The following is a 20,317-nucleotide window of genomic DNA, read 5'->3' as shown; positions in this document are numbered from 1 at the left end:
TTGCAAAAATTCTGGAGGATCTGAGAAAATCTGAGTGGGTCTGCACTGGCTGCCCCTCTGAAAAAGTAAAATTAAATGTTATCCACAAAGGAAGCTGGAAAACAAAGCAAACAGAATGAACCATGTTTGTGTATCACAGACCCCATTGTTGTGTTACAGCTAAAGAGTCGCCAGCTGGGAGGTTAAATATGTTTATTTTAATAGTATAAGGTGGTTTTACAAACAAATTCTTAAATTTTGCAATATACACAAAAGAATCATTACAAAGGCAAAATATCTTCTCAATAATAGGGACTCTATGCAGCCTCAAATAAAATTAAACCTCTGTTTCTCTTTAAAATGCATCTCAGTAAACATTCTTCTCCATCACTGATAAAATGTACATCTATAATAAATGACATCATAACTGGGGATGGGGGGGACACATGACAACATCCCTAAAAATAAAAAGTAAAAAAAAGGGGAGAGGAAAAATTATTACTCTGTTTAGGTTGTTATTTAATTCTAAATATGTCCATCTAAAAAAATTAAATATCTCTTTTTTTTTAAACATATCATTGAAAATTTTGCATGGCAGTGCAATACAGAAATAGTAAAATTTATCCAAAAAGTGCTATGTACAGCAGCATTGTTAAAATACCATAAGAAGGGACAGTGCTGTTTCAAGAAAAGACTAACATGCTTTGTAGCCATTTCTGAAGTAAAGTCAGAAGATATTTCTATTTTTAGCCATTCCCTTCTCTCTCCTGTCTCAATTCCCTCAGACAATGCCTTGAGACAAGGAGCAGTCACAGTATAGGTTCAGGGTGTGCATGTGTACATACATGTGCAGACATATCTTTGCATACACACAGGTGTATATATATAGATATTTTTATATATATATATATAGATATATAAACAGGCTGAGTTTGTAAAAGCATTGCTTTGGAACAAGAGAGCTTTTCTTCAAAGAGAAAATATGGATTTTCACTGAAATAAGCAGGTCCATGATGGAAGATGGAATGTATCTACTGCATTATTAATTCACACCCTCAGAGGCCTCAAACTCTTCCAGAAAATAAAATGTGATTTTAAGTCCAGCGTCCTTACATGGATCCATGATTTGTAAGAGCAAAATTCACCTTAGCTGTCGTTAGCATCACATTTAGCTATTACACATCAAGGCTATTATTGTCAGAAGAATTATTGAAATTAGTAAAGACCAAGAGCAAACTGCAAACGCAAGAAGTGCTCACACACAGAGGAGGCCCGATCGGAGGCTGGGCAAAGCTCAATTAAAAATGAATCCTCATCAGTTCCTTTGGAGTTGTGATATCAAACACCCTTGGCTCAAGGGAAGGCCAGGAAGCACAGGATGTTTTGGGCCTCTCAGGTTTTGCTGTGCCAGGAGTGCCAGCAGTGCCCAGCGCTGCCAGGGTCACAGTTTGAGCATGAAGAACACCTCGGTGTCGGCCATGCAGTCGGGCCCAGCCAGGGCCAGCTCCTTTGGAGTTGTGATCTCAAGCACCCTTGGCTCAAGGAAAGGCCAGGAAACTCAGGATGTTTTGGGCCTCTCAGGTTTTGGGGTGTTTTGCTGTGCCAGGAGTACCAGCAGTGCCCAGGGTCTCAGTTTGAGCATGAAGAACACCTCGGTGTTGGCCGTGCAGTCAGGCTGGGCCTTGGGCGAGGCCGCCAGGGCCAGTTCCTTTGGAGTTGTGACATCAAGCACCCTTGACTCAGGGGAACGCCAGGAAGCACAGGATGTTTTGGGCCTCTCAGGTTTTGCTGTGTTTCGCTGCCAGGGTCACAGTTTGAGCATGAAGAACACCTCGGTGTCGGCCGCGCAGTCGGGCTGGGCCTTGGGCGAGGCCGCCAGGGCCGCGTGGGCAGCGGAGTCGGTGCAGCCAGCCCTGCCCACGCTGCAGGCGCCCTCAGGGTTGCCCCTCTCCTCGATGGGGCTGCCCCCGAGCTGTGCCCGGCCCTGCAGGCGCTGCCTCTCCTGGGCCTGCCGCGCCCTGTTGGCGATGTAGCGCACGCGGCTCTGGCTGCGCGAGGACGAGCGGCGCAGCAGCCCCACGCTCTCGCCCTCCTCCTCCGACTCGCTGGGCTCCAGGCTGATGGGGGAGGTGATGTCGTTTTCCTGCTGGAAGGCCGTCAGCTTCTTCAGCTGCTCCGTCAGCTCGTCCCGGGATTTGGCCGAGGGCCGCAGGCTGGCGGAGCGGCGCTGCTCCCGCATGGAGCGCGTGACGAAGCTCCTGCTGATGCTGCGGTATTTGCTTTCAAAAGTGCACACGATGTCGTCAGAGGTGAGGTCCCCGAGGCTTTTGGACTTTGCCTGGTTATTCCCGACCGTGTCATGCGCTTTGGATTTGTTAGAGGACTGCCTGAGACTCTCCATGTAGAGCCTGCTCCAGGTGTGCCTTCTAGGGATGGACGAGAAGGCGTCCTGAGGGCTCCTGGCCAGGGGCCGGGGGCACAGCTCATCGGCCGGCAGCTGGCCAGACCTCAGGTTGGGGTTGGACTTGCTCTTGCTGACCATTGGCATCTCGTTGCTGCAGGTGGTGGCGGAGCGGGGCCGCATGCCCTTCCTGATGGCCAGGGGCTCCAGGCTGTCCTGGCGGATGCCCAGGTCCGGGAGGCTCTTGCGGGCCAGGCTGGGCAGGGAGAGGTCGATGACGGTGTCGTTGGAGGACATGCTGGACGAGGAGGACATGCTGTCACGGTGGCTGGCACAGTCCAGCTTGCTCCAGATCCGGTCATTGACAGTGGCATCAAAGTACACTTCAGCTGCTGGAGACTGGCTGCTCGTGGTTTTTATTAAGGCTGAGGAGTCTGACGTCTTCAGTCCTTCACTCTTTGCCCTTCTTGCCAATGTGTAAGAACTTGTCTGGGAAACAGAGACAGGGAGAGGCTGTGCAGCCCAGGCTTTCTGGGGAGAATCTGCCTGGGGGCTGTTACTGACACTGCTTTGCTGGGGTGGAACAGCTGCTGCACCCGGGTTTTGCCCTTTGCATTCAGAGGTGCTTTTTGTGTCTGCTGATACCTGACCTGGTTGGTTTTGCTTCTGGCAGTTTCCTACAGGTTGGCCAGCACCGTGATCTGCTGCCTCCACCAGCCTGGCTTTTTTGGGATGTGCTGCTGATCCACCCTGATCTTCAGCCTCACTGCACTGTGTCCAGCCATTTCCTTCTGTGGGACATCCTGCCATACTTGTCCTCTCATCCTCTGGGGCTACTAAACCTGTGTCAGCTGCTCTTGGGACATCCTGCCCTTGGTCTTCTGCAGCCAGATTGGTTCCTTGTTCCCTGGAGGGTAGGGGCTCTTGAGGCTGGTTGGGTGTTCTGCTTCCCTCTGATGGAGCTTCAGTGGAATGGTCAGAGCCAGATCCTCCCTCAGAGTCACTGTAAGGGGCAACGGGCAGGGGGAAGAGAAGGCTGCAGTCATGGCCCTCATTGGCAAGAACAGGCTCTTCTGTGATCGTTTCTAGGCTGCATAAAGAAGTGACTGACCTCTGCATGGAGAAGTGGCAGACTTCTACTCGGGAGGCATGAAAAGAAAAAGAAAGAAACAAGAAAAACAGAGATACAGGGTTAGTTATCTCCTACAAATTACAGCTGAGCTAAGATTCATTCCTTATGCGTTACCATTTTCTTCTCAAGGTACAAGTTGTCCATGTTAATCATTATTTTTAAAAATAACTTGAGATTTCAAATGCCCGGCCAAAGGCATCAAGACATTTTGCACATTCAGTTTTAGCTGCACAAAGCCCTGTTGCTTCAAGAAATCTCAGTCCATGCACAGCAGCACCATGTGACTGTTCTGGTTTTCTTATCAAACAACAACAGTACCCAGCAAGTTCTGCCCTTTGTGACCCCTTTTGTAAACCAGCTTTTCTTCCTCCACCATCCAGCACCACTTGATTTTCAGTTTTCCTTCCTTCCAGCACTCAGACAGGTCAGGGTATCAGAGCACAACCAGAGCATGTACAATGATCAAACAGCAGTGTGACCAGCAGATGTGATCCCAGTGACCAACCACTCAGAAGAGAAGCAGCACAGGACTTGTGGAGCAGATTACAAATGATCTGCAGACAGTGGAATGTTGGCAATGGGACTTTTAAAAACAAAACAAAAGCTTTAAACAGACTTTGTTCTTCCTAAAAAAAACTTGGTAATTTCTATTAAAAAAAAAAAAAAAACTCTGCAGACAGATGGGTCATGAACAGCAGGCTGTGAGTGCAACCCTGGAGAATCACTGCAGCCACCAATTACCTGGAGAAAATGCTCCATTCTCTGCAGCGTTTATCACCTGCACCCCAGGAGCCAAAGCAATCATGCCAAAAAGATGATTCCCCATATCTCCAAAGCACAGTGCAGACATGCATCCCAGAACTAACAAAGCACCACCAAGCCAGACCACGACCTCAAGGATACAGGAGCAGGTAATTATAGGGCAGCAAACAGGGAAAAACCAGGAGCACAGGCAACAAGGTGCTGGAATCAGGGACACTCAGCAGACATTACCTTTGACTTGCTTGTCCTTTCAGTTCTTAACTAGAGAGAGAGTGTGTGCATGTAGAATAATAGGACAGAACAGAGGAAAAATCCAATTAATGTAGGGAAGGCAGGTGCAGATAACAGGATAAATTAGTGCTGAGGGAGGGATGGGAGACATACAGGAATATTCACATGTGGTTGTAGGATCCTAAGAATTTCTGACCAACCAGAGCACTCAATGGAATCCGCACACGGACAGATATTAAGTTTAATTTTTTTAATCATAGAAGGATGAAAATATTTGTTGGCATTGAAGGAACACACTCCACTGGATGGGGGAATGGAATCACAGAATCACAGAGTGGTTTGTGATGGAAAGGACCCTAAAATCATCAAGTTTCAAGTACCCTGGCATAGGCAAGGACACCTTCCAGGCTGCTCAGAGGAATTTAAACTCTTCCAAAGCCCTCTCCTAATGGGAAACATCACTCCCAGAACCTGCCCAGGGAATACCAGGATTTCCAGCCCAGTGCAGAACACAGGGGTGGGAGCAGCTCTGCTCTGCCCTGCATTAGCTGGGAGTGCTGGAAGGGAACCAGGCACCTGTGCCCATAACCCAAATCCAACATTCCATAACCCAAATCCAACATTTCATAACCCAAATCCAACATTCCATAACCCAGATCCAACATTCCAGACTCTCAGTGCCTGGAGGAGTGTCAGGAAGGGCCCAGAGCTGATCAGATTTATAAATTCTCCTTCTGCCCATCCAGCAGCATGGATTGGGGCACACTGGGAAGGGAAATCTCTGGAAAATGTAATTTTGGGCCAACTATAGTAATAATAAATATTATTAAATATATTCATATTATATATTATTTTTAAATATAGATTTATATATTTATATTTATTTATATGTTGTATATTTATATATAAGATATATTTAAATTATTGTTATATATTTATATTATATAGATAATGGTTATTAAATGTATTTATTTAATATATAATGAAGGGCCAGCTATAGTTTCCTGCCCTATCCCAGGGCACTTCCCCCAGCAGAATGCCAATTCCCAAGTGCAGCCCTGGAGCTGGTTTCCCTGGTTTCCTGGCCCAAGGCATGGCCTTGCAGGAGTTTGGGAAAGGGAGCTGTTTGTGCAAACAGAGGGGCTGTCACTGGACCAGCAGCAGCCAGTCCAAGGCACCATTTCACCATTTTAAGGGTTTGCTGATTCCATGCTTGGGAAGTCAGATGGATTTAATCAAATTTCAAGCATATCACAATATTTGTTTTGTGACTTGGGGGGCTGGCAGGGGAGCTGGCACTGATAATGGGAAATGGTTTCATATGTCACAGTCCTCAGAGTTTGTGAAAAGCCCAATGCCAATAACTTAGGCACAGAAAGAGTTCTGCTGCTTTGGATTAACTGCAAGTCACGGGAACCAGCAAATTTCTCCCCTCCCATTGTCCTGGTATTTTCCTAAAAGCCTGAAGCAGATACTGGAAAAATATGTTTTAAAAAAAGATGGTATAAAAAAATAGAAGGTAAATTTCAGACACTCAAGCAGATAAAATTGGTCAAATAAATAAAATATGTCAAATTTCTGTATGATGCTTTCAAAGAAGCCCACTACAGGTGGGCAGTCAGAATCTGTAATTAAAAAAGGGATTACGTCTCTTAGGAAAAGCACCAAAATCATTTCCCTGTCACTGAGAATGTAATCATCAGGGTCCAGATTTCTTGGACAGTTCACAAGGAGGGTGAGGCCTTTGAGGAGGAGCTCTTGCAGTCACAGCCAAAAGCTGCATTTCCTACTTTCTCCTTACAGTTCTGTGAAGCAGAACATTCTTATCAAAATCTCTTTCCTTCTGTCCCATTCCTGCCAAATCAGGAGGTTAAATGCCATTTTTCTTACTAAAAGCTATCCTTTGATTGCCTCTGCTTTGATTTCCCATCTCTACAAACCCCCAGTCCATGGTCCAGGTGCAGCCACACAGCCCCAGTTTGAAACAACCACAAAATGCTGCAGCTTTAGGAACTTTCCTCTAAGTTTTGGGCACATTTTGGGTGGCAGTGGGGAATGGCAGGAGTGCCCCAGCCTGGCTGATGCCAGGGAGCAGCAGATCACACACCCTGCCCTCAGGCCAGGAACATCACAGCACAGCAGAAATGTTTGCACACACATTTAGAAGCAGAATGGGCTGCTGTGTTTATAAAATAAAATAAAATCTCCTGAAGAGAGCAGAGAAATCCATCCAGTAATTCTTGGACTGACAGCTGTGATTTTGCAAGATCTTTGAGGAGGGAGCAGGTTTAATGTTATCAGAGAGCACATTAGACATCTTTCCTCAGTGGAACACAAATGGAAATACTGTTTGTTGATGTGGGTTTTCCATATTCAATCTCACTTAATGCTCTGGTTTGGATCTTAAAATTTACTTAGTATCATACCACAATCACTAAGAAAATCAAGGAAACAAAAAGCCCTGAACAAACAACCCCAACATTTATGGACTACTGACAGTGCCACTACTGCAGATGGTTAACTAGGCATGGCAAGGACTAAGCTAAACCAGACACATCTACAAAAAAAAGAAAATAAAAATATTTATGCAGATTTTTTTTCTTCTGTCATTGCCAAAATTAAAAAAAAAAAAAAGACCTCTTGACAGCCAAACAACATGGAGGAGCTTCTAAGTAAGGATGCTACGCAGAAGCTGAGACAATGATGTGATCTACAGTGGAGAAGGGTGAAGAAAATCTGGTCTTACCAGTAAAGAATATAGGGGATTTACTTCGAATTTCCTCCAATTTTTGAACGAACAAGGCGTTCATTTCCCTCTGGAGGGTGCCCACTTGCCTTCGAGAAGGTTCAGCCCAGTGCCTGGGGAACTCTGGGCTTCCAAGGCTTTCTAGACTGCTGGAGTTGGAGGACACAGAGCCATTGCTGGCTGCAACCAGGTTGACAGTGCTTCCATACTTGCCCCCAGAGTGGCACTGCCAGCGCTGCCGGGGCTGAGCCTTTATCCCGTGGCCCTTAGAGTCACCACTCGTCTTCCCTGGGCTCACAAAGGCCTGGCTGCTCCTCCTCAGGTCACCTGCAGGTCCAGGGCTGCTGCAAGGCTGCAAATCTGACAGCGGCCTGGGCTGCCCCCTGACCACCCAGGTGTGCAGCTCTACCCTCTCCTCTGCACTGCTGCCCTGCCCGGCCTGCAGGGGCTCTCTGGGCCTGCCAGGGTGGTCACTCCACGGCCCCTCGGGGTCAGGGCTCTCCTTGGAGCCAATCATGCATTTCATGCAGTTGGTGGCCACTCCGATCCTGCCCGAGCTGTTGATGGCACAGCGGGCGAAGACGCTCGGCTTCTCGCCCAGGGGCTCCTGCAGCCTCACCCTGTGTGCCCTGGGCAAGGGCTCGCTGAAGGGAGCCCCGGGGTGGGCACAGCTCTGCCCTGGCCCCTGGGCACAGCCCTGGGCCTTACCTTTCAAGCCCTTGCCAGGTGCCTCCCCACCGGCAGCGTCTCGGGGAGCTGGGGACGGGGAAGCGCTTTCTGGCTCTTGCACAAAGCGAGGCTGGGAGGCAGCTTCCACTTCCCTCCCTTCTCCAGCCCCTGCAGAGCTGCTGTCCTTTGTGTCAAAAGCAATTTCTGGAAAGCCCTTCTTGTTCTTCTTCTGGCTCTTGGTGGGTGCACTGGCCGTCCGTCTCAGGATGTGGCTGCTAAAGGAATGTTTGCGATGGAGCTGCCCAGCAGCATGACTGTCCAGAGAGGCCTGCTTTGGATTTCTGAGAAACAGCCCTTTTAGACCTAGAGCTTGTTTGGCCTGCAAAAGAAATAAGAAAAAAATATATATAGTTAAAAAAAAATTTAAAAAAATATATAAAGGTCCCTCATAAAAAAATACAAGGCTCTTCCTCTGAGCACAGGAACTCATGAACAAATATCGCTCACACACACTTTCCTGATATATTCCTCACATCAGCATGAGAACTAACCCAGAAATAGGACAGGCATTAAAAATGAAAAAAAAAAAAATCACTAACAGCAGCCTTGCAAAATAACACATCTCTTTTTTTTTTTTTTTCTCAGCTATGTTTTTAGATAACATTTTGCAGCCACACTTATCTCTGTATTTGTCATCGTTTCCTTTCTAGCATGTAATTACTTACAACATCTACATAAACATTAGAGCTATTGAAAAGACAACAAAAAAAAAAAAGGAAATACTTCTGTCTACAAGGCTTTCATTCTGAAAGCTGAAGAGTTTCTCAGTTTCACCCAAAGCAGATGTATTTAAAATTCCTGCTGTAAAAGCATTTTCTAGGAACTGTTGGGAAATAAAGACTGACCATAAAATAGAATATTTTTTTCAATATAAAGGAGATCTACACTTGAATTGAATTGAGCTCTGTCATGAATAGCAGTTAACTATACACACACAAAAGATCATGGAGTATTTCATTTTCTACCTGTGTAATTACATTTTGGGGTAATTTTTCCTACCATACAACACTTATCCCAAGACACTGGTGTATGTGTTCAGCACTGAGGAAACACACTACAAACAAGGGAAGTTAGTCAGTGTCACATCACAGTTCTCCACAGCCTTCAGTAGTTATTTAAGCATTGAACACACAAATTCACCCTCATAAATCTCCCACCACCATACAACTGATTTACATTTCAATGAGACAGAGTTCCAGCATTCCTGCAGACATTCCAGGTGTACTTGCCAACCTCCCAAGCCCAGGCTGATGCCTGACTCAGCGCTGGTTTGCTCTGAGCACTGACATCACTTCAGGCACAGAAAGGATTTTCTCTTTCAATCTACTTCTCCCCCTTTGCTCTCTCTTTATTTCCCAGCTGGATCAGACTTTTGAGCAGCTGTAGCATCAAGAATGAATAAACCCAGGGTGGATCATGACTGAAGTGCATTTTAGGAAGGCTGTGACAGAACCTGACCAGCAGCCACACTCGCTGTCAGTTCCAGTTCTGCCCTGTGATGCCACATGAGGTCACATTTCTGCAGTGCCAAACAATGGCACAGAAGGGTCTCTTTTAAATTACAATCGTCTTTCGCCCAAAATAAATATTTGAGTGCCTGCTTGAGCATTTCCAGTCCTGCTGTGCAGGACTTAATGCAGATGTTGGCTGCCCTGTGCACTGAGCCCGGGCTAAGAGCTGATTCTACCCCAAGCTGCCATGTGGGACCAAGGTTTATTTGGCTGACACAAGAAACAGTAAAAGTGTTTATAATATTATTTTTTATACAATATTTAGTCAATTATAATTGACTGAAGTTTAGTTATCATGTGCCAATTTCCAGTGTGAGTAGGACATTATCAAAAATTACCTTTAAGATAAGATAAAAGATAGTGGGGTTTGATTTTTCCCATGCAAGGCAAATATTAAATATTGGAAAATCTTCTTTGATAGCCAGACTATTGAACAGTCTGCTTGGATTACTGGGAGACAAGTTGGCAAGTACATGAATTTATTGCTATAAAAATCAGACAATATAAATATTTGCAAAACCCAGAAAAAATTGTCATACAAACAACACAGACAAATAATATCCACCAAAAATAAAAGGGAAGCACTGATGGAATGGGTGGCACGCAGTGCAGGGCCCAAGGTGTCATTCTGGCTTGTTTGCTGCAGCTTTATTAAGCTGGACACTGTTGCTTGAATCAATGGAGTGATTCAAGAACACAAAGGCAGATTTGATTAACTTACGGGGGGAAAAAAGTTTTAAAAGAAGGAAAAAAATAAAAGAGAGCAGTTTTGAGGGAGATCCAGGACACTGTGCTTTCAGCTTCCAGCCCAGCTTTTACAGGGCTGTTTCACTTTGGAAAGCAGACTTGAAAAACAGCACAAGAGGCTTTCCCCCAGATTAGCAAATTTTTCACTGTCAATGTTGTTTTCTGTGTGAAAGAAAGGGTTTGAATTGCAGCCCTCCAGAGAAAGGGCAGGAGAGGGAGAGGCTCAGAGAAGGGGGAGAGTGGCAGGAATTTTATCCTGGATCTGCTTCACTCTGTGGCTGTCAGTGACCCCACAGGGGTGACCCAGCCAAATGTCACAGCTCACGTCCCATGAGTTGGAGAGCTCAAAGATGCTACCAGGGAGAGGTTGATGCTAATGAAGCCACCAGCTCAAGGCATGCAGGTGTGTGGTGGTGTCTGCACCTCCCTGGCACAGGAGGGGTACCTTCAAGGCGTCTAAAAACGCTCTGCTTCTAAAAGGAGACTTTTGTGACATAGAGAAGCCCACTGAAATCACAAACAGACAGAGTAAAGGCAGAGTAACAGTGAGGGAGGAGCTCAGAGATAGGCACATCTAGAAAAACCACAAGAAATTCTGCACTACATCAGCAGACCACAGAAGAGACAGAAACCAAGAAAAGCCTTTCCAGGAAACAAAGCAATCTGAAAGAGATTTCACACATAAGTTAAGATTATTTTTTTTCACCTAAGACTGTTTTAGTAATACCAAGCTACAGCCATTTATACAAAGTCCCAGAATGTAAATGTTTGCATTAGAATCCCTGGATTAATAAAGAATGGGTAAAACCAATTAATAAAGAATGGGTAAAAACCAAACCAGGCTGATAACTGGGGTGATTTTTCTGTCCATAATTAAGAGACGAGAAAAGAAAAAATTCTAATTTGGACAGCAGTCTGTTAAACAAAAATCAAAGCAAAAAGTGATTCAGGTAGACCAAACCAGAAAGGGACGTGTAATGTTTGTTCCGCATTTTCAGTAGTTTTTATTAAAAATTATAAATTTAAAAACAAAACAAAACCACAACACAGATTTTCCTTCCAAATCCTTGTATTTTGTCAGTGCACAGAATCACTTCCTAACACCAGCAAGCCCAGAGAGACTGGGCAGTGACAATGAGAAGCACTCAGGGAACACCAAGAAAAATCTGTGTCCCCAAAAAACTGCCAAAGTTTCAATGGGCATTTACCCTTCTGCAAACTATCACAGCCAGTCACTCATGAAGAAGTTAGTAAGAACAAATAATTATGAAAGGCTTAGGAAATTAAGGCTAAACAGAGAGAATTTGCCAGAGGAGGTTTGAATTGAAAACACTTCAGTGATGAAGAGGAGGAACATTGGCCCTTCCATTAAACACTGCTGGCAAGGGCAGTGACTTGGAAGCTGAGTTGAGTAACTAAGTGATGATTAAAGTCTAAAAAAGCTGTTTTCCTGTTCAGGATTGCTCGAATTTCCCTCTGGAGGAGGAGCTGGGCATTCCCAGCCCGCTGGATGCCTCCTCCTGCTGTCCTGATGCTGAAATTGCATTTCACTGCTGCGGGACAAACTGGGATTCTGCAAGGAGCTCTGTACCTGATTTCCTTGGCATTAACAGCACAGATCACTGCACTCAGAGGACAGGAGCTGCCTCCTTTTTATCTGGCCTAGAACAAGTCTGAAATTAGGGCTTTACTTTCGTGGAAATTGAGATGTGGCACACTGAGAGTTGGTTATTTCCTGTGTGTGAAGAAATCACACCCCTAAGAACACTCAAGGAGTGTAAATATGTCCAGCTATTACCAGCATCACCCTTCCTCTGCATTTTAAGAGTTATTATGGCAAAAAAAAAAAAACAAACCCAAAGCAAATAAGCTTGTGGAATTTAATTAAATATAAAATGCTGAAACATCAGGCAAAGCCTTTAAAGCATCAGCTTTGCAAGGAACAAGTGTTCAAGGTTAAGATGTGTCACCTTTGGTTCAGCAAGGTGCACTCATAATCACATTATTTATATAAAAATGTGTGCTGTGAGGAAATAACCTTCCCCTATGGCTTCCTCAAAAAGGCACTGCAAGAATCTCTTTTATCACTTTTCCTGTGATTTGCCTTTATCTCCATGGATATTCAGAAAGATCTCAGGCTACCATGACAAGCACAGAGATCAATTTTACTCCAAATGAACAAAAATGTCAGCCTGGCCCTTCACCCCCTGAGCTTCCCTGGTGTGATACAAGGTGCTGGCAGCTCCTGCACACCTGCACACCACAGAGACACTCACCTTACCACAGATGTCATTTATTGCCACATGCACAAAGATGGAAGCCTCTTCTATGCCCTCCAGGTACACGTGTCTGTAACCTGAAACAGAGGGAGCAGAGCTGGAACAGGGCTGGGACAGGAGGAGCAGCTGGAGATTTTCCTTTTGTCAGCAGCAGAAGAGATCAAGGAGGATTCTCCCAGTTCCTCCTCACAGTGAGGATCCATCACCTTGCCACACTCAGGTGCACCTGAGCCACAACACCTGCAAATTTCACCCCCATTTTTTGTCAGGATCTCATAAAACAGCCGTGTCCTGTTTCATCCAGGCTCTGTTATTGCTGCTGTCAAGCCATGATTTAAACTTGACCACATTCTCTCCTCTGGACTTTTAGTTCATTATTTAGACTGCAAACCTTTCATCCAAGGTCAGTTTAGTGAGACTAGATGGGTTTTTTTAATCTTAAAGAGAAACTTTTTTCTTGACTTTGAAAGGAAAGAAAAATACACACACAAGAAGTTTTAATGTGAAGGAAGACTGAAATGAAAACAGAAAGAGGAAATTGTCGGAAAATGGCATTTAATGGCCTGGATCCCATCATTAGAACAGGTAACTTTCTGTTCTGTGTTAAACTACTACTCATAGTCACAAAACCAAGGAAAATTCTAGAGTTTTTTCAGAAACTGGTGCGAAGAAAGAGAGGACAAAGCACTAAAGGAGTAAAGTATTTAAAACCCACAGTATTTGCCCACCCTGCTTAGCATTCTTACCCATTTTATCAAAATCTAGTCCCAAAAGTCTGGAGTTAATTGATTTAGTCTTCATGACCATATCAATCAGGAGCTGACTCAGACAGAGAACTCAGGGCCCAAACTCCAGCCTCTTGTTCTAACTAGAAATTTCTGCAGCAGATACATTAATTTTGATTTTTCCCAGGAAAATCCCAGCCCATTAATTTGGGATGACTCTTTCTCTCACCTGGCATCATGCTGCTGAAGGCAATTGTCCTCTGGCCGATGAAATCCCTCCCGATGGGGTCGTGGTCCCACACCAGGAACCGGATCAGGGCGATCTCTGGCATGTGCACTGTGAACACCAAGGTCTCCTCCCACATGGGGTTAAAACCTTCCAAAGGGGGAATCAGCTTCAGGAATCGCATTCACAGCAAACAACAAGGCTGCCTAAGCTGTGGTGTCATTCTGGTTTTCCTGACAGATTGATTGTTCTTGGAAAATCCAATATCCCCACAAGGAACAGAGCTGGGTCTTGCCTAAATTTGGCCCTGCCTTTTGACCATGGCAAGGTCAAAACACCCTTCTCTCACACATAATGAGAAAACAAATGTTTTGTTTCATACCAAGACCTGCAGCATATTTATACCAACTCAACCAAACAAGTCAAATTCCAAGTCTAATTAACATTAAAATGCTGAAATCCAATTTTCCGTGCTTTGGCATAATAGGCACCAAATATTATCTACTCTTAATTTTATGAAAAAACCTGCCTGAAAGAGGATATTTCAGCCATAAAAATCTCAGATTTTCTTACCATTATCATCAACTACTCTGGTTTGTTCTTTGAAGCAATCAACAGGTAAGCCTATAACTTCTACTTCAACAAATGGATCTATGATCTGAAAAACAAAAAGCAACAAATATTGTAAAGAAAGCGTGACAAAAGTGGAATCCAAGCAAATGGCTTTTACAATATGGGCACTGGACATGAATGTCTGGGTAATTATTGATTCTGAGCCTTATGGAGTGAATTATTAAACTGACAAGATCTCTCTCTTTTTTTTTTGCTTCTACTGGAAGGACTGTGTTGGCGATTGAGGAAAACCATCAAAGCACTGCTGTGATGCTTAAAAGTAAAAAAAAATCACCTGAAGACGTAGGATATTCATGACCTAATTTATTCATGGTCTGTGTCTCCTGACAAGTAACTGCAGGGTGTGAATTCCTCATCCTTAGCCCAGTCAGAATGGAAATAAACCTTGTGCACCACAAAGTAACAACCACAGCTATCCCATACCTCTCCTCTGTCTCCCAGCATGGAATCACGTGGTTTGGGGAGTTGTTGACCACTGATAATTCTTAGAACCAGCTGTTTCTTCAACTGACCAGGCAGTGGGTCTTCAGAATTTGGGTTAAAGACACCTGTAAGAATAGAGAATCCCATAATGTGAAAGTGCAGCATGACTTTAATTACAGATACCTTCTGGCTCTTTTGCTTCTGGCATCAGAAATGAATCTTTAAAGAAACTGTACCAATCCTCACACTCAGTCCTGTCCTGCAATCAGTGTTCCACTGTTTTGCTGGTTTTCCTTACCTTGACACATGCAGTTGGGTTTGAGGACATAGCCACAGTTCCCATTGGCACTGAATTTGGCCCGGTTCAGTTGCAGCATTCTCCCCTCTGACTGGTAGTTTAGTGCAACTATTAAAAAAAAAAAAATCAGATTCCAATTTGACTTCTTAGATGCAAAAAAAATTTAGAAATTCTACGGAACATTATTCTCGTATAATACAGCTTCAGGGAGAGAAGCTCTCCAGAAGAGCTGAACTCTGAAGCCCTCTTGCATTTGAGAAGTTCATTTATTTCCATTTACCAGACAACTCCCTGCCTGTAAGACACATGTTCAAGGTAATCAATGCAAGGATAGTACCAAGGAGGACTCCATGGTCAGCAAAGCTGGATAAGCAGAGGACTCAGAGGTCCTAAGGGGTGATTCCAGTGCTCCTATTCAAACATGCCCTGGGATTAAGCTCTTTTTTGACCCAGAGATGGGGCAGCTGAGAGGTGTTTCAAAAACTTTTATTCCATTTTCAGTCTCATGTGAAGGGTGAGACCATACAGATGTTATAATTCACACCATCACAATCAGGAGTTAACTATTTCCTAATTACAGTACCCTATAAGCATTCCTTGGCCTATCAGCTTGTGTTACACTATGCTGTAAATGTTTTAAAGCAAATCATCTAAAATTACCCCTTGTAAGCCTTACTACAATGCATCTTTCACAGTTCTATTTCTCCAAAGTATCCAGTCTTATTTGCAAGGCCATCCTTTGAAACTTCTTTCTGGTTCCATTTCTCTCCCAACAACATGTCTCCTATTCCGCGGACAGAATCCTCTACAAATCCATTTCCCACAGCATCCCTCCCAAAACAAACCCAACAAACAGAGAAGTTTGAGCTGACCAAGCTGGCAGCCAGCATTCCAGAAGGGTTGGGGGTTGTAGTTGCTGGAGTCCACCCTGTAGGAGGAGGGGTAGATGCGGGACAGCTGGTGCTGGTTGAAGCGCAGGTACTGGGCCGGCTTCTGCTGCAGGATCTGGTGGGCTTTGGTTTCACTGAAAGATGAAACCTGCCAGCTGGAAGAGACTGCAGAGGAGATTAGAGGTAATCTCCTTATTTATTTATTTATTATCTAGATAAAGCTTTCAAAAGTACATAGCATTAGTTCCTTTTTAGCTATCAAGCATCATTTCAGTGCACGCCACTCAGAGGGAACTCTGTTTTCCCTAAATTACAGCTGACACCCTGCTTATTGGGGCAGTTATGGTTGGGAAAGTGAAGCTGAATACGATGATGACCTCATTCTTCATTAAGAACTCTTCTTTTAATGAAAAGATATTTAAGAACATGAACCGTTCCATTTCTTTGTGCAGCAACTATTTTCACCAAACTTTTAGTTCAACTTACTTTCAGTTTCAACATCATGGATGCCAACAGACTTTGTGTATTTCACCAGGTCAGACAGGGCCCTGGACAGCTTCATTGTCTTCTTCTGTCGGCTTACCCTAGGAAGGTCACAAATTAACAGAACAAATTAACTTCCCACCAATTCAGGGGTAAATGTAATCTTTCATATTTAAAAATAAATCAGGGTAAAGAAATGGATGAGGCAGTAAGAGGTCAAAATGCATAAAAGGTTCAATGTGCTTGGCTAATGAATCTGAACAGCACCAAGAGATCATTCTGGTGATTTTGTGGCAGACATTGACATCTCCCCACTGCAGCCATCAACAAACTGGCATCTAGACCAGAAGCAAACCTACTTAGTCAGTGCATTTATGCAGGCATATTTTAGCAACAAATCATTTAACAAACCTGCTGTAATGTACAGAGCTCCTGGCTAAATTCCCTTGAGAATCCGAATCATCTTCACCCTCTTCCAGGCTTGATGCCTTTTTCAATTTGCTTCCTTTTTTCTGTGCCAGAAGGAAATAAAACCATAATATCATAAGTGTGTGATCAAAGTTTGAGCAGCTGGCTACAATTCTGCTTTGTTATGCCAATGAGTGTGTTACTTAGAGAAAATGGAAAATGACAGCTTTCGTAACACTCAGCTCTGCAGCAAAATCTGCACATGGGGAAAACTCAGCCCAAGGTCTGAACCTTGTTACAAAGGAAGCACAAATCCTCAGATAAAAGGTGTAAATTAATTTCTGTGGTTCTCAGTTAGATCTTGGATGCCCTCAGACCTTCATGGAGATTGAATCTGTGTTGTTATGCACAGTGATAAGCAGCTCCCCAGCCTGTTTGTTCACTGAACAGCCTCACAGTGAGGTGCTGCAGATGTTGCAGTTAGGAAATTCCTCTCCACTGCATGCAAAAATAAAAATCCCTCCAAGAATCCAGGCTGTGGTGCAGCCCTCACCTTGGCAGGGGCTCACCTTGCGTTTGGAGAAGCTGCCCATGAGGGACCTGCTGTGCCTCTTGCTGGCACTGAAATCTTCCCCGGATTCTGCATCATCCTCCAGTTTACTCTGAAGCAACCAAAGAGAGGAAAAATAACACAGGAGCTCAGACAGAGTGCTCAGGCAGTCTCTGGATATCAGCACAAACAGGAGGGATTTTAGCACTGACTGTTCTGGGTAACATCTCTGCTAAAGGGTCTGGCAAGCCTTGGCCTTGTAGTTGCTCTCACAAGAACTCTCTGATACATCATGTCAAGCATTGGGTTTAAAATACATCCAAACTCACCCCACAGAATGCTTTGGGAAGCTGATTTTTAGCTCTCATCCCTAATTTAGTTTTAATCCCTGGTTATTACACCTGCTTATTGTTGGCAGATCTCCACTGCTTTTTTGATTTGCATGGAACAATCTTCCCAAAGTTTTTGTGGCTTATTACAAAGACTAAAATGAAAATGCCTCATGAAGTGTAGTCTGTGGGCTGAGTACATTTTTATAAATTAGAGTTAATATAAAATTAAAATATACTGAAAATGCATAGAACATAGAGAACTGAGGAACAAAAAGAGCCCAACATTCAAAAGCAGTTTTTTTATAACGGAAAATCAAAATCTTTCTGTTGAAAAGTCATTTCAGAGTACATTTCATGCTCCAATTGCTGTGTGAGCAAGATAAATAGTTTGTGTATCTGACAGTGATGTTCACCTGGCATCATCATTAACTGCATGAATTCAGCTATGAAGCTGAAGTCAATACAAGATATATTTAGTAAACAATGAAACACAAATACAATTAAACACAAATTCACCTTCTTACTATCAGACTTCAGCCCAGCCTTTCCTGAGGATGGGAGAGTGGAAACTGTAAAATTGTTTGGATCTTCACAGTCACGGATTTTGGATTCTTTTATCAGTGAGTCAAGTTTCTTCTTTGCTATATTCTCCACTCTTTTCCTGTTAGCAGATGCCTGCAAACAAAACATTGAACCATTAAGCAAGGCAGTGATGAAGAAAGCATCATGTGAATTCCATGCCATGTCCAGGCTGATTCTGCAGCTGCAATAGGTGCAAGATCTATTGGGTGGAATTGATGGGAGATGCTTTAGAATCCTCTTTTAGCAGATGCCAGAGAACTCCTGTTCCCTGCTCTGTGTGCACCACGGCCCATGTGGGGAAGTGGAGAAATAAAATTAAAAATAAAAATGAAGGGTTTTCTTTTCCACTCAGGTCTTTTAAGGGGTGACAGATTGTGTTCTCTCTGTAGACCCCAAGAATTCCCAGTTCCATTTGTCATGAAACAAGCTCTGATTTTCTGAACTCTTCAAAATTTCATTTTGGAAAGCAAACCAGGTGTAGGAAACCTCAGATTCAAAGCATCAGTAAATCTCAGCAAAGTGAACTGTTAATAACAAAGATGGTGCTGTAAAATACTGAAAAGTGATATGCTAACGTGTAATAACTTCCAAGAAGCAAAGAAATTATTTTTCTCCTTTGGTAGTCTTATTCACAGAGAAGTTTCTCTTTTAGATCAGATCCATAATACAAAACGAGGAAATAGCCTGAGGGAGAGAGAATGAGAATGCAAACTCTCTCCAAGGCAATTTGGTTTATGTCATTAAATAGTTTTGCTGTGTTTTGTATTGTTTCTGCAAGGTGTAGTGGAATTTGCCAAAAGATTAAAGTGACAAAAAAATAGACCTTTTAAAAAAGGATGAAGAAACAAGGGATTTTCAGATTGAAGCCAGCAGAGATTCTTCTTACAGTAAAAATCAATCAAGCTCAGCATTCAGCAAAGCAAAGGGATGCTCTGTAAAAATGACCACAATTTGATGTAAATAGAATATTTTCTTTTGGGTTTTTTTGTATTTCAGGGGAAGCACAATGTGATGCACTGAAGAATCATGAGATATTAATACTCTAAACTTTAATATTCTAAAGTTGAAACATAAACCCTAGAGCACGTGCTGCTTCCTGTGCCCTTTTGTCAATCTGCCCCCATGAAGATTTAGAACCTGAACCAGTTTTGATGAACCCCAAAGATCAGATCACACCCAAAATCCAGAGATCTCGCCCAAGGTTTCCTCTCACTGGGATGGGAAGCCTTGACAGACATTTACATTCACTTCACTTACATCTCCATTCATTAGTTTACAGTCATCATCAATCTCATCAGCACTGTCCTCATCAGAAACTTCTCCTTCCTCTGCATCCTCACTGATGTTGGCTGGAAGTTTCTTGCCCTAGAAGACAAATTTATTACAGAGGCAGGGGAGCATGCAGCTCTTGCTATGTCATATTCTAAAAAAAACCCCAAATTATTCAAAGCATGTTATTTCCAGGTTCTCCTGGCTGAGAAGATATTTTTTCTGAACCTTAAGTAGCAGTTTCCTAAGGTCTGCTTTTTGTGAAGTGATTTAAGTTAGGGTACAGTGATAACCAGGCAGAAATCATCACCACAAACAAGAGGAGGGAAAGGAACGAAGCAGGAGTTTACCTTAACCAGGATCTTCCCTTTAAGACTTGCTGGTGAGGGGAGCTTTGTGGAGTCATCGTTGTGCACAGAAGACAGATCCAGTTTGTCTCCCAGGATTTCTGTAAGATACTGAGCCATCTTCTTCTGCTGCACGATGCTGCAGTGGTTCTCAATTGACAGGATCACTGGGTACCTGCAGAAAGCACCAGCTGCAAATTTGGCTTTTACACCATGACACTAACAGCAGAGCAGGGTCATACAGATAAACCTGCAGACAAAGCCTCTTCTACAAAGACAGCAAGTGTTGTTTCTAGTTTTAATTTCACTTTTCTCATTTATTGTTGATTATCCAGACCAAGGCCAAGGAACAACAATGCCTGGTTGAAGATAAGACTTGTGGAGCATCTCCTCCAGTGTGGTCAGTGCCAGTAAAACTACACTGATGGTGGATTTCTCTTTAGAGATGATGCTTTTTTAAGATCAGCACAACAGCCAGTCTATAAAGGAGTTTTGCAGGATCAAATTATCAGGGATTCATTCATTAAAAATCAATTATTTCTAACCTGACATCTGGCCTTCATTAGCTCCTCATGAGGATTTGAGCCACACCAGGACCAAACTTTCCCAGTTGATTCTATGGTCCCACTTATCC

The 20,317-nt window shown here is 43.6% G+C and overlaps 1 protein-coding gene across 1 annotated transcript in view; it reads right to left on the bottom strand.

Annotated features, from left to right (window-relative positions):
* Nucleotides 1-220: 220 nt before the first annotated feature.
* The window catches only part of PLCH2 (phospholipase C eta 2), a 36,211-nt gene continuing 16,114 nt past the window's right edge, over nt 221-20,317 (bottom strand). Inside the window, exons 9-22 of the mRNA XM_059487404.1 lie at nt 19,687-19,858; nt 19,325-19,432; nt 18,002-18,160; nt 17,173-17,265; nt 16,607-16,707; nt 16,199-16,296; nt 15,695-15,877; nt 14,823-14,930; nt 14,525-14,649; nt 14,042-14,126; nt 13,472-13,618; nt 12,515-12,594; nt 7,252-8,299; nt 221-3,516 (exon numbers count right to left, since the gene is read on the bottom strand). Coding sequence (XP_059343387.1) covers nt 1,787-3,516; nt 7,252-8,299; nt 12,515-12,594; nt 13,472-13,618; nt 14,042-14,126; nt 14,525-14,649; nt 14,823-14,930; nt 15,695-15,877; nt 16,199-16,296; nt 16,607-16,707; nt 17,173-17,265; nt 18,002-18,160; nt 19,325-19,432; nt 19,687-19,858 — 4,237 coding nt within the window. The 3' untranslated portion in view covers nt 221-1,786. The remainder of the gene's footprint in view (nt 3,517-7,251; nt 8,300-12,514; nt 12,595-13,471; nt 13,619-14,041; nt 14,127-14,524; nt 14,650-14,822; nt 14,931-15,694; nt 15,878-16,198; nt 16,297-16,606; nt 16,708-17,172; nt 17,266-18,001; nt 18,161-19,324; nt 19,433-19,686; nt 19,859-20,317) is intronic.

This window comes from Ammospiza nelsoni, chromosome 22 (genome assembly GCF_027579445.1).
Source record: "Ammospiza nelsoni isolate bAmmNel1 chromosome 22, bAmmNel1.pri, whole genome shotgun sequence".
In the NCBI taxonomy this organism is placed as follows: domain Eukaryota; kingdom Metazoa; phylum Chordata; class Aves; order Passeriformes; family Passerellidae; genus Ammospiza; species Ammospiza nelsoni.
The sequence above is the reverse complement of the archived record's forward strand: the minus strand, read 5'-3'. Positions and strand labels throughout refer to the sequence as shown.